This window comes from Etheostoma cragini, chromosome 19 (assembly GCF_013103735.1).
Source record: "Etheostoma cragini isolate CJK2018 chromosome 19, CSU_Ecrag_1.0, whole genome shotgun sequence".
Taxonomy (NCBI): domain Eukaryota; kingdom Metazoa; phylum Chordata; class Actinopteri; order Perciformes; family Percidae; genus Etheostoma; species Etheostoma cragini.
The window spans coordinates 13171824-13192555 of NC_048425.1; the positions used below are offsets into that span (position 1 = coordinate 13171824).

The 20732-nt window shown below is 40.5% G+C and overlaps 1 protein-coding gene across 7 annotated transcripts in view; it reads right to left on the reverse strand.

Moving 5' to 3' along the window:
- The window catches only part of LOC117934569 (phospholipid-transporting ATPase ABCA1-like), a 186270-nt gene that overhangs the window by 4814 nt on the left and 160724 nt on the right, over positions 1-20732 (reverse strand). For all 7 annotated transcript variants that reach the window (XM_034856320.1, XM_034856319.1, XM_034856324.1 and 4 more), the window contains 6 exons: positions 19910-20016; positions 17433-17574; positions 16317-16451; positions 14392-14495; positions 12838-12930; positions 2410-2653 (listed from right to left, as the gene is read on the reverse strand). In XM_034856320.1, the coding sequence (XP_034712211.1) occupies positions 2410-2653; positions 12838-12930; positions 14392-14495; positions 16317-16451; positions 17433-17574; positions 19910-20016 (825 nt within the window). The remainder of the gene's footprint in view (positions 1-2409; positions 2654-12837; positions 12931-14391; positions 14496-16316; positions 16452-17432; positions 17575-19909; positions 20017-20732) is intronic.

Consider the following 20732-nt stretch of genomic DNA (forward strand, 5'->3'; position numbering starts at 1 on the left):
ATCTATGTTATGCCTCTAATTTTACTATAATTAGAAGGTAATTGGATGGACTGTAAATGACCTATATATTCCTAGGGTGTGAAAACATGTTAGCTTCTAATCGGGCAAAGGAATTAAAAACAGGACTGTTCTCTAACTATAAAAGCTAAGAAGTATATAATAGGCAGGAAGGGTTTGTGTTACATTAACTCTGAGAAGGGTGTAAGTATGAAACTAAAATGTGTGCAAAATATATTTAAGTTAAAAAGTAAACACATAGCAAAGTAGCAAACATGTTAAATTCCTTCCACACAACATAGATCAAAAAGACAAGTCAAATTTTCCTTTCAAATGCTCCATCTGCTCTGCACAGTCTTGGCCATCAGCGTTAACGCGTAAGCTCCAGGCTGTGTGGATCAATATTAATTGTAGTGCAAGACTGGTGTTATACTATAGGTCATGGCTACTCTCTATAAATCACCAGCTGAAAGGTGACAGTCTGGTTCTCCACAGGTTCTCCCGTCCTCCCCTCTTGTTTTAATACTGTGACCTCCTGATCCAAGTATGATTTATTTAGTGACTCCTATCTGGTAAATATTGACCAGTGCTGGATGTGGGGCGAGTTGACGAAAAAGTTAAAACAGACGCAAAGTACGCAAAGTTGAAGGTAGAAGTATTAGGAGACTTCAATGGTCTGTGAAGTAGAAACAGGGTTCTGCTAAAAGTCCTTACAAACCAATCTGACTGTAAACTACACTAGGTTAAAACATTTAGCTTTTAATAAATTCCTTTCCTGTCTTTGTGGTGGGCTTATTGCTTAAAAGGGCATAGTCTACTTAAATAATGACGCAAAAAGTAATGGCTTTATCTTAAATTAGGTGTTATCCACAGGGGGATCATGTTGATATTGAAATTAAACGTTCTTGGTGTTGTTTATATCATGTTATTTGATTTAAAGAAAAGTAGGGCCAAATGCACATCTGGGCCACATTCTCTGTAAGGGCATTTTCTTTTTAAATCCAAGAAGAGGCGCCCCCATGGTAGAGTGGACCGATGACCTTTCTCTACCCCTCAGAGGTCATCCTTACCCCCCACCTGGTCTTCTGCTGCTGAGCTAATGGCTAAGACCAGACACACTCACAATTACCTCTGAGCGCCTGATTGCATCAAGTCCCTAGGGCCATTTGGAAAACACAAGGTGAAGCCAGTGTGTAACGTACAGGGCTCAGTTTATCTCACCAATCAGGGGGTCTAGCTAAAGCACTTGGGCTGGAATGAAAAAAGAAAACTGGCAGGTGAAGCTTTTTTATATATATATAAAAAAAAACTCAGTCCAGATTCTTGATCAATACTGGGACCTGTCGGCTGAACTGTCTTGGCTACACAAACCAAGTGTAGTCCTCATTGGTCAGTCTGACAAACTAAATGGGAGAGGACAACGTGTGGGCAATGATAGATCTTTAAATATTATCCTGGACTGAGCAGAGGTGCATTACCTGAGAGCACTTAGAATCCTGAATGCATTAACTGATGAGCTAATGATCTGTTAAACTGAGCTGGCACTCCACAGAATTACAGTTGGACAATAGAAGGTGGCCCCGGGATACTCTACAGTCAGCCTAAATTTTGCCCATGTCAGAGGTAAGATTTGGATTCAAACTGTGCTTCCCATTCTACTGTACAAGCTGAAATCAGCAAAAACTGATGTTGTGCTCTCACGAATGTATTATTAACTCCACTTCTATGCTCAACTCAACTTTTTTCTTTTCTTTTTTCAAACAACTTTCCCAACTAGGTTCACAGGCACTCTATCACTGGTAGTCAGCACCAACTCTACGCCTTGAACAAACCTTTGGAAACAAACACTTTTCTACTAATACCAAAGGCAAAGCTGACATGTTAAACACATTATTGAGCCTGTGTGTGTCATTTATTTTGCTGTGCAGAGTTTGTTATTACTCTTTTTAGAACCTGCCAGGTTCCCAGTGCATAACCATCAGTGGGCAACTGAGTATGGACCCTGTGCAAGTAAGCCTTGTGAACAAGTTTAGCAAATAAATTGCTACCATTTCTGATGGTAGAGATGAAGATCAAAAGATTGGAATAACAGCATTGCTGGCTGGTGTTGTAGTTACAATGGATCGAGACGTAGAGATTTCCATTGATTGATATAAGCCTAACCTTGGAGCATGACACTATAGAGACTATAGTCACCTCTAGAAATGACATCTGATACAGACAGAATGTAGACCTGGGGCTAATTACCAACTTAATGCAATAAGCGGAAATATACAGTGTGTTTTCCTTCCCTGAATATTTACCTTAATCAAAGTGCTGTCTTACATTTCACTTACATCTCTCGATTGAGGGCAAATTATAGAGAAGTATATGGGTAGAAGCTAAGGTATTATCAAATAGTTTGAGCCTTACCTGATCCAGCGTGGTCTGGGACACAGCGTAGTCTTCCACACCCAACCTCTGCTGATGACTGGTGAACTGGCTGAATATGTTGGCCAAAGCTCCCTGTATGTACGGGAGCTGATACTGCAGTGTGTTGTGATGCTTCTCCTTCAGGATACTGCCAGGGAAGGACTGCTGGACAAAGTCCTCAACTGGCTTCAATGCAGGAGGAGAGCCACCAACCCTCACAATTACTGTGTAGCCATCTCCAAATCTAGAATAAAAGGCCACAATTAAGCTTTTAGTACAAAAACAGAAGTGCAAACAAGCATGCCAGTGCAAAATTGCTCACGGCTGGTCTTCTAAATAATGAACTTTTATTTTCTCCTGTTGTCACGGCATGGTGCACTGGATGAAAGCGTCAAGATGGGTAGCAAAAGACATGACAAACTATAATTGGTCTCATATTCCTCACCATTTCAAGTTTCCTGGATGTGGTGAGCAAGAGAAGCAGGTGAGTCACAAGCAGTTGGAAGCAAAAGCAGCTAGAACAAAATTGCAACAATGTCACCAGCTGATGGACACACTTCTTCAACTAATAGTAGGTTTCAACACACTCTCCTGCACCAAAAAAGAAAGCATCAATTTGAGTCGAGCAAAAAAGCCCAAACAGGTGAAACAGAATTTGCTTTTTCGAAAAGGGTGGATATTAGCTAAGAAGCCTTGTCATGGTTATATCAACTTAAGGAAAAAAGGATTAAAAACAACGTACCTTGTTTTGAATAGGTTACGTCATAATTATTTAGGCCTGCTAGCCACTTAGCTTTATCTGACAACCAATAAATTACGTGGGATCACTAAACAGAGACATATTTGTGCTGGAGACTCCATTTGGCACCCAACTCTGCAGATCCCTTTAGCTCTATTTGGTGTTTAAGCTCTACAACTGTTATATGCTACATGACCAGCATCAAACATTAGACAGACAAAGATAGCCACTACAGTAGGTGGTGAACAGGTTGGAGCATTAAGCACCTGACGAGCCAAACAAAGCTAAAAGGAGAGTCAATACTGGGTTTACATTGACGAGCCGCCAAAAAAGAAAATTTCAAATCAATGTAAATATTCCTCAGGTTCTGCTAGATGTGTAAACAGCCAATTGTATGCTAACAATGAAAAGGTGTAATATGTCAATGTTGTATGTACCGCTCCTTCTGTTGCCATCAAGTTGCAAAAAAACAAAACAGTTATTGTTGCCTTAACAATCTGAACATATTAACTCTGTCTGAAGAATCTTTTACAAAACCTTCTACGTTATTGATAGTATATGATAAGTAATGCAGATAGAATATAACTGCTTGAACAGCCACAGTTTAGACAATAAGTCGACTTGCTCAACTCGTATATCTTAACAATATGAACAATATTTCTAGACATGACATATTGTCACAGATGAAACTACACCACAGCTAAGCTCTAAAGCTAATTAGCATTCAGCATCTTCCCAGTTGTATGCTACGTCTTGTGAGCACCAAATAAGAGTCTGTGACGTTGTTATTCTGTCGTTAGCACTCTTATGACCCATTGTTTTCTGCCTAATTAATTCCCTAATGTTGGATTTACTCATGGAATTGTCCATTGTGGGCTAGTACAGAGCAACACGCAATGAGAGTCAGAGTCTCCCTTAGTGGCAATTAGAGATATTGTGAATAAACTGCAGGCCTACAGAATCCCAAAAGGAGTGAGATAGGAAGTGAAGCTCTGCTCTGCTACTGAGACACACAATGAACGGACCCCATGGGTAGCAGAGTCCCTTTAGTTAAAAACACGACTGCTTGAAGTTGACGCGCCACAGTGCAAGAATAGTGTAACTTTGCATAAATTGCACAGTTAATGGATCTGATATTCATTTCCATTAGAAATGCATAAGTGTCTTTTTAATGCTACTTTTAGAATCATGCTTAGGCACATGGACTGGCAGGTCTGAACCTTACTTAATTTTCTTGCATTATGATTAGATATGCCAGCACACATCTCGGGATCAGATGTCAGAAGTACAGTATATGGAGATCTACAGGAGCTGGCTCTGCTTTATCATTTTAATTTTGCTCCATGACCTCGGTCTCTTGCCACATGGTGTACAACAAAGATTACAAAGACTGAGGTAGGAAAATTAGGAAGTCTTGCTAGGATTTTGGTGTTTGTTAGCATTAATACCACAGTGTACGAAAAGGGTCAGAAGAAAACTAACAATGTTTACATTTTCACACATGTAGATTACAAGTTTACAAAGGGAATCAAAATGACCCACATGAAAGCAGCAACGACTGAAGAATTTCCCATTTTATGATGCAAATGAGCAAATAGCATGCTATCCACAACTGAATCAAGCCTACTATGTAGGGATGACCTGAGAACTGTGCCTGCACTGTGATCTCCTCAGGAGCTGCGCACCGCGAGTGATCAAAAGCATCCCCATGAACCTCTAAGACATTTTATGTACTACACATCATGTGGATTAAACTATGGGTGCCCTGGAAGTATCACCATGTTAGTGAGTCATTAAGCAGCAGCCCTTTAGACAGACCTTCAACAATTTCCGATTATGCTCCACACTGACCAGCTCAAAAGTGCAAATGGAAAAGCAGGATTGTCATGATCATCAGAGGATCAGGGGTCTCAACGACTCTGGTATTATAACATTAAAGAAATTGTACCAGTGCTATGCCCTTCTTTAGGAGGCTCCCTTTAGTTAGTATCCAAACTAATTTGCTATTTTCATGAATACATTCCATCCTAATATAATTATGATTCACATGTGCCACTGAAATTAGGCAGAAACGAACTCAGGGATATTATACAGTAGGACTTGGTACTTGTCAAGGTAATATGCACTTTTGATCATTTTCCGTGGGAAAACACATGCACACCTATATTGGTAAGGTGCTCAGTCCAAAAAACTACAGTTCTGAAATTCTCTTTCATCTCCAATTAAAATCTGCTTTGAATTGTTCACGCACATTTCTCATTGTGTAAAGATGCCTCAATTTCTGATCAACAGATGATACAGTCTGTAATCATACGCAACCACCACCATAACATCCCAGCCATCCTCACACATCAAGCTTAATTTATCATCCAATCAAGACTGTGACCATAATCCCCCTATGTTTATTATAGCTGCAGGCTCTGGAAATGTGCTGTCCAAAGACTGCCAAGCTCAGCCAAGATGCAAAAATATTTTTGCAAAAATCCAATAAGGCCAGCAGGTATTGTGGCTAAAGGGTTTGGCGAAATGGTTTGGGGCATACGTGGGTAATGACATGCTGCTTGTCAGTGACAGTAAAAGGGCTTATCATTTAGCTTCCCCTCATTCTATCTCCCTGCCTTTTATTTCCTTTCTGTCTGCAACTACACAAGGGCTTTAGGCAGCACTTTGGGAAAAATATCTTTCTTTTATGTTTATAATTTTTTTTACTCTGCCTCACATATTCACAACCAGTTATTTCATCTTTGATACATTGTCTGTTTTGGCTCTCCTCAGATAAAATCTGCCTGTGTATGGAAAGGAAGGCTTATTTAAAGTTATATATAGTATATATAGTTGTAAGTAGGCTCTGGACTGTAGCCTACACCGTTGTGAGCATTTATATATGTGCTCTGATGTGCCTGCGTCACTCTGCAATTACATCGCCAAAACCGCTAGTTGGCAGGGGGGTTTCCATGGCACTGTGTTGAGTTTTATCCTGTGCTTCAAACAATGGTGGCTGAAACCAAGCAGATTGCATTGGAGTTGGAGCTAACAAATGTTGAACAACAGTTTCTTTTACTGAAATTACCGCAGAAAACATACAGTAGAAGATGTCAGAGGAGATGGTCTGTACCACCATTGAACAAATTAAAGTAAGGCAGATAAGAAGAAGGGTGAGTTTTCTGTGTGTAACATGTAATTACAGTGAGGAAAATAAGTATTTGAACACCCTGCTGTTTTGCAAGTTCTCCCACTAGGAAATTATGGAGGGGTCTGAAATTATCATCGTAGGTGCATGTCCACTGAGAGACATAATCTTAAAAAAAAGAAAAAAAAAAAAGAAATCACAACGTATGATTTATTAACTATATGTATGATACAGCTGCAAATAAGTATTTGAACACCTTTCTATCAGCTACAATTCTGACCCTCAAATACCTGTTAGTCTGCCTTCAAATTGTCCACCTCCACTCCATTTATTTTTCTAAATTAGATGGACGTGTTTGAGGTCGTTAGCTGCATAAAGACACCTGTCCACACCATACAATCAGTAAGAATCCAACTACTAACATGGCCAAGACCAAAGAGCTGTCCAAAGACACTAGAGACAAAATTGTACACCTCCACAAGGCTGGAAAGGGCTACGGAGAAATTGCCAAGCAGCTTGGTCCACTGTTGGAGCAATCATTAGAAAATGGAAAAAGCTAAACATGACTGTCAATCTCCCTCGGACAGGGGCTCCATGCAAGATCTCACCTCGTGAGGTCTCAATGATCCTAAGAAAGGTGAGAAATCAGCCCAGAACTACACGGGAGGAGCTGATCAATAACCTGAAAAGAGCTGGGGCCACCGTTTCCAAGGTTACTGTTGGTAATACACTAAGACGTCATGGTTTGAAATCATGCATGGCATGGAATGTTCCCCTGCTTAAACCAGCACATGTCAAGGCCCGTCTTAAGTTTGCCAGTGACCCTTTGGATGATCCAGAGGAGTCATGGGAGAAAGTCATGTGGTCAGATGAAACCAAAATATAACTTTTTGGTCATAATTCCACTAACCGTGTTTGGAGGAAGAAGGATGATGAGTACCATCCAAAGAACACCATCCCTACTGTGAATCATGGGGATGGTAGCATCATGCTTTGGGGGTGTTTTTCTGCACATGGGACAGGGCAACTGCACTGTATTAAGGAGAGGATAACCGGGGCCATGTATTGAGAGATTTTGGGGAACAACCTCCTTTCCTCAGTTAGAGCATTGAAGATGGGTCGAGGCTGGGTCTTCCAACATGAAAATGACCCAAAGCACACAGCCAGGAGAACCAAGGAGTGGCTCTGTAAGAAGCATATCAAGGTTCAAGCTCGAGCTCAAACTCCGTGTTGCTCAGCGACAGCCCAGAAACCTGGCTGATCTAGAGAAGATATGTGTGGAGGAGTGGGACAAAATCCCTTCTGCAGTGCAAAGTTTGACCTCTGGAATTGCAAACAAAGGCCACTGTACCAAATATTAACACTGATTTTCTCAGGTGTTCAAATACTTATTTGCAGCCGTATCATACAAATAGTAAAAAAAGTCATACATTGTAATTTCTGGATTTTTTTTTTTAGATTATGTGTCTCACAGTGGACATGCACCTACGATGACAATTTTAGACCCCTCCATGATTTCTAAGTGGGAGAACTTGCAAAATAGCAGGGTGTTCAAATACTTATTTTCCTCACTGTACATTTCTGGGGAGGTGCACGTCAGGCTATTCAACGCACAAGTATAAACTGGCCTTTAGATATTGTTTAGCAAAACAAAGCGCAGCAAACAATTACCTTTTAACTGCCGATTGGTGATTTTAAAGCTAGAAGCAAGATCTTTGCAATTTTAGGGCTGAATTGGCATAGAAAAAAAATAATGAATGGATTATGTAAAGTCATGACTGCACCACATTGCCACAACTAATCCTTTTCATAATATTTTATATTGGAGATTTGATACAGCAGCTCAACACAGCGTGGCAGAGACACTGTACTGTCTGTGCTGCAGTTCTCTTTTCTACATTTTCGTTATTCTGCCTCGATCCTTTTCTCCACCCGAATCTGCTGAACGCCGTTCTTCCATGTAATTTAAAACAAACAACAGCCAGACACAGATAAGGGCATGACAGGCAGAAAATAATTCTGCTGCCTTCCTTCATCTGAGGGAGTCTAGAAAGGTCACCCTCGTCATTGTCAAACCTTGCATTTGTGTCCGCAGGGGGGAGGGCGGACGCGGGGCATGAGGTCACAGTGTTGCTTGGGTGGTCTGACCGTTTGATCAGGCAGGAAGTTATCCAAAAAGCGTCTTTACTTCCTGGAGGGGGAGCTAACGAAGCTCTAGGCAGAGGCTCCATAGGCAGAGTGAGGATAGATGAATGGATAGAGGAAAAGATAGGGGACCTTTGTCCAACCAGAAGAGACGTAAAGAAAATGGATGTATTAAACCGTTTTTTAGTTGTGTGTAATTTCTGAAAATCAGCTAGTCTCTGACAATTTAACAATTTTTAGAGAGTTTAAGAGTTATGGTTAGCCTTCAAGTATTGATTAACCTTCAAAGTGAAATCATGAGCAGTTAAAGTAATTAAGAACAAAAATGAAACATGATGTTTGTGCTTTACCTTGGAAATAGTAGTTTAGCATTAGCAATTAAATGCAAATGGTAGCTTAAGATAAAAGGTAGCAATTAAACCTTGAGTGAAGATTATTGCGTTCAAATAAAACTATTAAACTTGTCCTTAGTGAGTTTTTAGCGATAAGTATTGGCAGTTTGCATGTATGTAAAGACATATTTACAAGGTGTTTGCATGCAATATTGTGCTTCATAAGTAATCTCACATGAAGGCCATCATCTGGCCTGTAAAATTATTACTACTCAATTTTCAAACATGCACAGTTCACCTAATAAAAAAGCCTTTGAGCCACATACCAATTTGTGCAGACCTTGAAGGATCAAATGTTGATTCAGATGCTTCCTTCAATTGTAAGCACAAAAATAAGCTATAATAAATCGAATGTATATTCCTGCATAAAAAATTCTCACCAGTTATCAAGGGTATTTGGTACGAGTTAGTATATTTTGAGTGCAGACAGCTCTCTCGATATGTACAGTACATATACAATACACCATCTGTCTGTCAATGTTCTAGCAGTCTTAATTACACCTACATTTCTCATGCATCGTAAACCGTAAAGAGAATTATTTTGTCATTCATCTCTGCTGGTGACACACACTTAAATGCCGTAAACTATTTAGTTAATGGCACACCTGCAGAGCTGACACAGAGTGAGTGGGAAGGAGTTTATTGGACTTCTCAACGTCAACTTTAGGGGATGGATCCAAACTTTTAGACACCACTCTTGTAAAAACTCTCCAGTGCCCACACCACATTACCTTAATGCATTAAAGGCACTTTACCCTCCACTTTTATATCATGACGTGCTTTAAGCAAGGAGAAAATAAGACTCCAGGCTATGGTGTGTACTTACTGCAGGTACTCTAGGAAGAGGGGATGTGAATGATATCAATCAGTGAAAAATCCTGCATCGGCTAGCGGGTGTCCTCTCTAACTGACAAGATTATAGGGGAGCTTTGAAGCTGCTTTTATTGGTTCCTCCACTTCATTTGGGTTTACTTAACACCTGGGAGCTTTCACACCAGCCCACTGCTGTACTAAAGCACTATTTACAGCCTCTTGCACATTTTTTTTTTTTTAAACTTATTTATTTCTCCTCTTCTCTGTCAGCCTTTCATAAATTCCTGGAAGTGTGATTGATTTGATGGACTCAAAATCCGGATAGGTAGGGTGGATGTTTTTCACAGCCATGGAGGACGATAATAAAAGGGGCTCCTCAAAATGGCCGACCCACTGCTCAGAATTCACCACCCAAACCAATTCCTCAGCCTGTCTCACACTGCCGACTAACTTTCTAGCAGTTTAAATGGGTTATTTTGGCTCATTTGGGGCTTGATTGATATACAGAAGCGGGGTTGATAAAGTAGCAAAAGGGCATCGGAGTGATAAAGACAAGGTCACCAATGAACTAAAGGGGGCAGCACTAACAAGCACTTGGATAGCTGCGTTGGAAGCCTTGCCACCTGAGAGTACCAGAGGGAGGAATAAATAAGGGTAATATGGTGAGAGGTTTTTGAAGGAGATGAGTCGGGAGAGGAGGTGATGGCGGAGCGAGGGCCGCGAATGTGGGAGAGTGAGCAATAGGGGGTCAAAATGTGAGAGCTGCCCCCGCGGCGAGATTCTGCACTCCTTTCATGGGCTTGTGATGAAAAATAGATGGGGGAGGGGGCGCAGGCGGAAGAAGGGGCACCCCCCAGCCTTGCAGGTCAGCCACTCACACCGTGTGACGATGGCATACACCACCTGCCTCTTTCGGCATGCTTCCCCCTGCTACTTCAACCCCTGCTGTCTGATGGAACTCTTCCCATCTACAAACTGGTAACAGCTTGGGCATTTGTGAAAATCAGCCCCTCCATTCCCACATTATGGACTCAGATGTGGAGACAAACAGAAAATATGAAATGTTTCTCTGCAAAGCTGGATCATCAAAACAACTTAAATGGTGGTAGATAACATGCTAAGCAGAGGGTAGGAGTGTGTGTGTGTGTGTGTGTGTGTGTGTGTGTGTGTGGAGGGGCGGAAGCAACGTGGCAGCACAAACATGTGCCTGGATAGTGACGAGAAAAGAAAACAGAGAAGACAGTCCTTAATTGCCTTTTCAGTCATTAACAGGGTCCCACACCTCATGAAACATTAATTACACCAAGCGCTGAGGAGATAGGGATGCTTAATTAGAAATTATTCACTGCGTGGCAAGAACTGAGAGATAGCATTTCAGCACCATGTAAATTGTCCGTGTGAGATCTAAAATAAGCACGGCAAAAATCGGTGTAGACGTCATGCTTATCTGACTTTCTCTCAGTTGACTGTTTTGTGAAGTGTGACTCCCTTTTACCTGATAGCATGTTAAGTGAAGTAGGACACGTGTTAACCCTCTGTTCTCCCTTGTTTGCTGCTTCTTCCCTCCTCCCCCATCTCTTCCACAACTCTCACCTATCCTATACCTCCTGTGTGGTTCATAAATTATTTACACCACAAGCTCATTCCCCTACAGACAGGCTGTAATTGACACACAGAATCTGTCAATTATCCTAACATCTGGGATGGGCTGATTGGTACATCACTCTCCCACTTTAGCCCTACGCCATTCAACTGTCCCTCGATCTCACTCTTTTTAAGCCCCATCTACAATCTAACTCTCTCTCCACAACGAGACAGTGGCCAATAATATGACATTAACGCTCTCGATGTGAAATACCCTTGACACTATTGCCCCCTCCTTGCAGTTCCAGGCGAGTCCCCTAATCCCCGTCACAACTTTAAAAATGGTCTGCTCCTCCCTTCATCCCAGGTGTATTGATCTTTCTCTCCACCACATATTCCTGTCGTGTGTGTAGCTCTTGTGTGAGTGTGGAATGTCCTTCCTCTTACAACATCACAAAATGGAGTGGTAATAATGTCATCGGACTCTACCTAAGGTAATGGATCGGTCTCACTGTTGCATGCAGGGCTTGGGGCATAAGTGCTGGCTCTGGGAAATGTCAGATGAATATCAGAGAGCAGGTCTGAGTACTAAGAGTTAGGGGCATGGCATATCTGTTATGGAGACATAGCAAAAAACATTAAGGGACATGCACAAAGCCTATTAAGGATGTGCATAATGACAGGGATGGTGGATATAGAATTTATGGGTCTGTAGAGAAACAAATAGAGATAATGGTGAAAGACTTGGGACACTAACCTGACTGTCTGCACATTTGCCTCATATAAAGACCTTTTAATGTGAAATCAATACAATCATGTTCATGTTGTAGATGTCTACACTAAATATGCACCAAAATATATTGGGCATATACAGTATGTTGGTGTATTAAGACAAGATATTCCTGGTAGGCAAAACAAATGAATACATTATCATTACATAGCCAGTGAAACATCAAACCATATAGAAAGGAGAGGTGCATCTTATATTAAAGGCACAGTCCTACATTTTGGGATGCAAACTATATTTGTTTTCTTGCTAAGGGTGAGATGAGAACGTTGATGACATTATCATATGCACTAAATATGAAGCTAAAGCAAGCAGCTGGTTAACATGGCTTTGCATGAAGGCTGGAAACAGGCAGCTGGGCTACTCTGTCATCACCTTCCAGCACCTCTAAAGCATTCAGAAGAACACATTATACCTTGTGTGTTTTAGCCATACAAAAAAAAGTGTAAAACATGCCAGGCTAGCTGTTTCTCCATTTCTAGTCTTTATGCAAAGCTAAGCTAACTGGCGTCTGCTGTAGCCTCTTGGCAGGAAAGTGAATTCCAAAGATTCCACTAAAACTGCAAACTTTTTGATAAATTATCTTCCTCTTTGTGTATCTCCCAAATATGTATAGCTGCAGCAATACATCATAAAATAAATGCATTCTTTCCCTTTTCTTTCTTGAAAAACCTGAATAATTTTCTTATTGCCAACACACAGGGTCTTATGTTATGTATATATAAAATATGAATAACAGAACACCTCAGTGGAAGACAGAGATTTCTTTCATCTCAAAAAGATTTTTATTTTTCTGCTCTTGGTGTAACGAACACAGTTGTAAAAGAAGGACACTTACCGGCTCTTCAAATGCTGAATGCTCCCGAGGCACTTGAAGCGGCCGTTGACCATGATGGCCATGCGTGTGCACAGTGCTTCACACTCCTCCATACTGTCAAAACAAAGAAGGGGACGGGGGTTTTGAACATGAGGATACAAGGGTCTCTTCCCTACTAGCCTGGCTCAACGGATGTTCATAGCTGGGATAAAGCCTGATATGTGGCGTTTGATGTCTATCCCCTCTGGCCATGTCTGCTATCGGGGCTTAATGCCACCCAGGATGATTGCTGTCATTTTAAATAAATAAAAACAAGCAAGAGCATTTTTCCCCACTACACCAGAATAGATAGGTTGTGTTGCCAGACCATACTCCAGGACTACTTCCTCACCAGATTAAAGACAATAACATCGTAAAACTGGTCTTTTTAGTATAATGATTTTGTAACGTCTGTTTCGTAATGTTTGTAACTCATTCAAATGCTAAAATATTCTGTATTCAGGGCTTGACCATTTATCACAGATGCTTCTTTTTAAAAGGTAAAACTCAATTTTAGACTGTGCCAACTCACATTATTTTGCTGTTGAAGATATCTACTTATTTACAGAGACTTTGTTTCTCAATTACAGTTAAAGTTTGAATTAGAGCATTTTTACATGTCTACTTTGACACCTTAAATGGACGACAAATTTGGTAATTAGAGAGAGAGGAAGGGACCATCTGCAGTTCTTATTTTCTCATTTTTTCTCTTTCGGCTTTGGGCTGGAGCAGGAGTCATTTGTAGTTGAGGTAAAACCTGTGAAGCCTTTCTGAGAAATGGTGCAATTAGGATTATGACTTTGTAAAACCTGGTGAATCGGCCACCTAACAAAACACAACCACCTGGTCATGCCATGGATGATTGGATGCAGCTCAACCACATTGCCTTGGACAACAACAAATGCTTTTATTTCTCCATGAAGGGAAAACATGTAATGAGGTTAATATATTCCAAATGAGACAACAGCACATATTATTCACATGCACTGCCAGGGGCACAAATTATTCAAAAACCCAAGCAATTTGGGAAATGGTCAAATGAATAACCATGCAAATTGTTAAATGTTCCATATCGACTTGGGCCATCAAGTTTTAGGTTTTGGAAGAAATTAGGCATTTCATATTTGTCTACTCACTCAAAACCATGCCCCAACAGGCCAACACTACAGAAGAAAAAGTTGGGACTAACTCTGCTCCAGGAAGTCTAGGATAATGAAAAGACTCCAGCACTGATATCGACAGTTTCCCTTTTTATGGAGGGAAAAAAAACCAGTCAGTCAATATGCTCTCATGCTTCATGAAAGCTTTATAGCAGCCAGTTTGTTTCTGGCGGCCAATATTAACTGCCACGTAGGAAACAATACATTACAACTAAAGTGTACCTCTAATCAATTATAGTTACAATATTTTCTGCTCATTTCTTGGTTTGGTTGCTCTGCTATCCCTGGTGAAGAATCAAACTATTTTGACTTCTTCTCATCGAGGGGAAGAGTGAATCCATTAGAGAAAATCAATAGATAAAGAGTGATGTTGCACCTGTGTGATGTGAGGATGACTGAGCGTCCTTCTTTAATGACACTCAAGATGCAGTCCCACAGGAATCGTCGGGCTTTGGGGTCCATCCCAGTGGTTGGCTCATCCTGCAATAAATGTCATCACTTTAAAACCGTTTCCATTGTATACTGCCTCAGCACATCATTTAAGAAAGTAGGATGTCATAATATACCATTTACACCAACAATTTACTTTAAACAGATAACCTAATGATACATGATGATGTGTTTAAAGAGACATACAAATAAGTGGAAAATACAACTAAAACCTGAATACTGGTAGATGTGTGTAGATATAAAGGAGCTGCAATAAGCCACATAAAGCGGTTATCACATCTCAACCCAACTGAACCATTATGGATTTTTGGACTGATGTGTAAGACGGCACTCTCCAAAACCATCAAAAAAACATAAAAAAAGGAACATTTTTTGAATAACGGTGTTCCAATCTGTCCAGTGAAGGCCCAGAGACTTGTACAATGTAAGCCAAGGTGCATTGAAGCTGTTCTGGGAGTTTGTGCTCACCAAAGTCATTATTAAGACACTTGTTTTGTCACCCTTATGTGTGTGTTCACATAATGTACACGTGTAGGAGCGCTAGAAGTGTAAGGAGACATATAAAACATGCCTAGGTAAAGTCTGGGTAAAATCTGAGTAAACCTGCATGTATACATAATGCGGACCCATGCTTAAGCACTCTCCAACATAGCACATCACACACTCAGAGTCTCAGTGACTTGCTGTTTTTCTTCTTCAGGGCTAGTCTATTCATGCATGATTAGAGAGTGACAGTACTCAGTCCATTGGCTGGTTTCATTCCAGGACTGGTTCTCTTTCACTAGCAGAATCCTACAAATCCCATGGGATATTTCCAACGCTGTGCCCAATGTGTCCCTGTGCAACTCCCTGGGCTAGCAAACAATAGTGAGACTGACACAGACAACCCAATATCCCACTGCCTCAAAGGAAAGGCTAGCCTGGCTCGTAAATAAGTAGGTTTGGAATAGTGTAGATCGATAGGCTAAGTAGCAGTGAGCCAGAAAACAGACACGATTGGAAAAATTATTCATTACCTGGCTCAAATTGTTCTTAGCAGCATAATCTCATGGGTTGCTTTAAATCATGCAAACTAATGCCTTTTACAACAGTTTACTGGCAATACATCAAATATCATTTAGGTTGCAAATTGTATGACATTTGTGGGTATAAAGTGACATTTAAATCTATTTATCTAATATTACTCTATATAACTGCTTTATTAGACCCTGTGATGTGGTGCCTGGGACATGGAATAACAAGTTCAATTTAAAATAATGTCAATTTATATTTTGGTGAGCCCCCACAGGGAGCCTCCAAAGTGATTTAAGGTCATTAAAGTTTGTCCCTCATAATAACACGGACACAACTTCCTAATGCACATTAAAGCCGCTTAATTGAAAGCATGCAATGCAGTGTATTCTGAGTCATGCCTTCATTAATCTTCCATCAGTGAGAAAATGCTTTTGCCCTCAGTTTTAAGTCCTGATAAATACGAATTTAATACGTGCAAACACAGTTGTGTGTGCTCAACGTTTTCCAAAAGGAATTGGTTCTTTTTTGAAAAAACATGAATTTAAACATGACCAGTGAGTCACTTCTGAAAAGTACACCCCTCTCTCATTTAGCGAGGATTTTCCAGATTGATCTAAAACCTGTTTTTATACTAACTTTTGAAAGCATGAGTTATTCCACGTTCTTACCAGATCCAAGTCTTTGTGTGCTTGTTAAGAGAAAAAGAACTGATCTGCTGTAACACATCTGCACAGCATCAATATTGATTTAAAGTATTACACTCTTAAGTCTTAATAAAACAGCAGCGTATCACATTTCACCGTGTACATTACAGCAATAAGGAAGGATGTATCTCACCAGGAAAATCACTGGAGGACAACCGATCAGGGCCATCGCTGTAGAAAGTTTGCGTTTGTTCCCACCGCTGTAAGTTCCTGCTGGCTTGTTGGAATATTTGACCAGGCCCAATTTTTGGATCCCCCACTCAGCCACCTTTTAAATAGAGAAATAAGTGACCAAACCAGTTATGGTGTCAAGAAGAATGTTCACAAAAACCTCATTGTCAGATTTTCCATGATGAATTATAATTTGACTTGGCTCTCCAATGTACTTAAGCTATGTGGTTTTCAAGGACAAGGCATGACAGCTGGCATCACTGTAAGACCTTATTCACAGGCTGCTAAGACACTTTCTCCTTGCTGTTTTAATAACGTCTCGTTCAGGAACATCGCCAAAGTGCACACTATTGCCAGGTCTCAAAGGACATATTTAAGTGTCACAATTACATGCAGGCTGTGGCACCTGCATTTAACTTCCAGTACATTTCTTGAACATACTGTACATGAGGACATCAATTTGGATCAAGAATTGTCACCAAAAAAGACGCAACAGGCCACAGTAAAATTAAAAGTTATGTTAGCGGCACAGAACAGGGTCCCTGCACACTGTGGTTAAAAGATCAAGGCCCTGGCACTGGGTCTGAGGCCTATGGTTGCTGCCAGCCTCTTCCCCTTTTATCTTCTTGTTGTAGAAGCAGGCGGTGCGAGAGGAGTGCAGGACGGCTGCAAAGGGCCGGACACACCACTGGGCATGGTGAATAATGTAGAGCTATAACCCACAGCTGCTGCTTTTCCACCACCGGCCATTTTTCATTATGTATGGCTTCTCCCATTGAGGTTATCTATCACTTAGACATATACCTCAGCTTGCCCTACAAGCATTCTACTTGAAGTATTTTGATGGTAAAAAATACAAATAAAACATTCTGAGAACAAATAAACATGTCTTGGAGTAGTCCAACATTCAATTTTTTAATTTTTTAAAATATCCCAATTACGAGAGATGGACAACTAATCTACATTTATACTATTTATGTTAAAGATATAGTGCTTCACAACACTCGTGAGTAAAACAAGTTAACACAGTTTTAAAATGTGCAAGGACAAAAAATGTATGGAAGGATATAATGGTTACCATGGTGATCTCTTTTTCTGGTACACCTCGTAGCCTGGCGTAAAACTCCAGATGCTCTCGACCAGTCAGCAGCTCATTAATAGCATCAAATTGAGGACAATAACCCAGGTTCTGGTGCACGTCCCTCATTTCTGTTCTTATGCTGGGAAAGAGAACATATTACAGATTAGACAATGGATGTCATTAATTATTGAGATCACAGCTCCAAAGGTAGTGCCTTAGCAAGACCAGGTAGAAGGCCAAGAAGCACACACACCATTTATGTTACCTATTGTATTTTGAAGAGAAATGAGATTGAAACCGATTTGTTTGGAAGGATTCATTACATTTTACCCAATGTCATGATCTGTGGGTCTCTTTGAAACTCTCCCAAACATATACAGACCAGCAGAGTGGTTCATCTGACATTCTATACTCATGGTCTTGAGTGTCAAAAACAAAAACGCAAACAAACTTAAAGCGCCCATATTATGCTCATTTTCAGGTTCATAATTGTATTTTGAAGTTGTACAAGAATAGGTTTACATGGTTTCATTTAAAAAAAAAAACATTTTTGTACTTTGTACTGCACATTGCTGCAGAAACCGTGTTCACCCTGTGGGTTTAGGTCTCCGTTTTAGCTACATAGTGAGACATCTCACTTTAACACTATTTTAGTTGGGAGTCGCACATGCGCAGTAGCTATGTAAGATCACATCAGCTAGATAACTCTTTCTCCAATTCTTGTCAGTCCAAGGCAGGATTAGCTAGGAGACTTCTACTAGACGAGGGCCATTTGTGGAATACCTGCAGTACAGGGACATGGAAGTAGTTCTTTTGGAGATTATGTCAAACTAGTTTGTAAAGTAGCAGTGTTTTGCCAACGAACTAACATGCTAGCGCTAGCTCGGCTAGTGACGTAGAAAGCCGTGCAGATTCTGAACAGCTCACCCAGAGACTGAAGGCAGAGGACATTCAGAAACAGTATCTTACTCAAAACAGCAGGGATAGTTATTTTTCCAAGTTTGAATGCATTTGGAAGCACCAGAGACAAAATAACACCCCAAATCCCAAAGTAAGGGAATTTTTTCATAATATGAGCACTTTAACAAAAACGTTTTGCAGTTCTACGCATACCATCATGTACCCACTAAAGGTAAGTAAACCCATGGCAGCAGTAGTTCTGGAAGCAGACGTGCCCTTTTTGCACTCAACAAAATGAATACCTTCAACCCCTGCAGGTGACAAATGTTACAGTGGATTTTCTTTCATATTTTTAAAGCATCCTTGTTTAAAAAAATATATATATATATATATATATATTACACCCCCTTTTTCCCACAATTATTTTCCAGGAGTCATTTGGTGTGTCAAAAGGCTGCTGGATCTCAACAAGGCCATAATGAACTGAAAAAATTACTGATCTAATATTATGTTTTATTTTAGCTTTGATCAATAATGAATAACACAAAAGGTGGTACAGACTTTAGCTTGTTCAGGCTGTCCCTGTATCACCAAAGATTTTTTAAGTAGCTCCACCTTTTTAGATTAGCCCAAGATGGTGGGCAAGGGGACAGCTCCTTTGTTTCTTGTACTTATGTATGTATGCAAGAACTTTCATTGAAGAGATACTGCTTCCTCTCTTCTTCCGATCATTTTTCTTGCCAATGCACAGAAAGCGTAATGAGCTGAAAACAGAGGAGTGGGTGTACACACATCTGTTTTTCTCTCTTCTACATCGTTTTTATTTCCCCTAAAGGTCTCTGGGATTGTTCTTTGATCTCCGTTAACCACATTAATCAACATTAACACTGCTGTGTTAGGCATTGGTCTATTCAGCTCTCTTTCTCTGTTGAACACAAAGTCAATTACTTGATATAGAAATGAACCACTATAGCAACCGTTGTGACATGAAACCAACCGTGGCTTACACACAACCATCCTCGAATGTGGTTCCTCCGAGATGCATGCCAAGGCAAACAAACAGAGTTGTTTGTTCCTAAAAATAAGGAAGAGCAAGCCTACCTATGCCCAAGTGCCGGGGTCTCATATTGCTAGTGTCAAGGTATTTCTTTTTTGGCATGTGAAAAGATTTCTTATGACTGATTCTTTAAGGCAGAGACAAAAAACAGCTAGGTACAGGGCGAGGATGTGAAAAGGAATGAAATATGTGCAAGATGTGCAAGAGGCAGGAAGAAAGCGAGAGCAGAGTTTTCAGCATTACTGAGAATATCGCAGTAAGGAGACATGATAGAACCAAAGTTGAAAAGGAAGAGATGGCAGAATGTATAAGAGACATCAAAACTACCTAGCCAAGAAAAAAACAAAGCGTGAGAGAGAAATAGAAAGCTGAGTTAAACAGAACAAGAAAAGCAGAGAAAAGGTGTGAGCTATGAAAAAAACAAAAAAAACTTCAGCTCAATCCCCATATGAGCAGCCATCTTGGGTGGCTAATTATGATGACTTACTTGGTGCACTAGTGGGAGTTAGAGGCTCACCTGTATCCGTTTAGGAAGGCCTCTCCACCGGAGACTGGGATGTCTCCTGTCAGCATCTTGAACGTGGTGGTTTTTCCAGCCCCGTTGATTCCAAGCAAGCCGAAACACTGAGGGAGACAATGGGGAGGCTCCATTAGGTAAACTGGGTTTTGTAGAAACAAGCCTCATTGGAAAACACACAGCAGACAGTGGTGATGCGTGGCATTTCAAATATTCTGTATGTAGATGAGTTGTCTTTTGAATAAACATTTCCCATTAACCCCTTTAATGAAGTTTATCTATATACTCTGTAAATATTTGTTCACAACATACAGTATTATTGAAACTACAATTTATAGAGAATGCATGACTGGTTCAGTTCAGTGTTTAGCAAAATAACAAATTGATGTATTTCTGTCACAAACAAAACAACAGACTCTAAATCAACACGCCAGGCACACAGAAACAAATACTGTAAAAACCTGACCATTCCCAACTGCATTTCGTCCTGCCTCTGTACATTTTTACAACAAACACTATCCTCTCTTTCTTTGTCTAATCTCCCTGATGCTGCAGATCTTACTTCCCTCTGGAGGTAATGCGGCAGGAAGTCGTCTCTGCAGACCCCTGCGGTCACGTGACCCGCCTTAGATGCCCTGGCTGTGGCATAAATATTTGATTTCAGTCATTCATTGATCCCTGCTTGTTTGTGACCTGTGCTTGTGAATGCATAGAAGAGTGCTAAGCTTGATGTAAATAATGCATAGAAATGCAGTGTGTGATCAGTCGAGCCCTGTGAGTCATAATATTCCACTGGCATTTACATTGGGCTTTGAGTAAACAG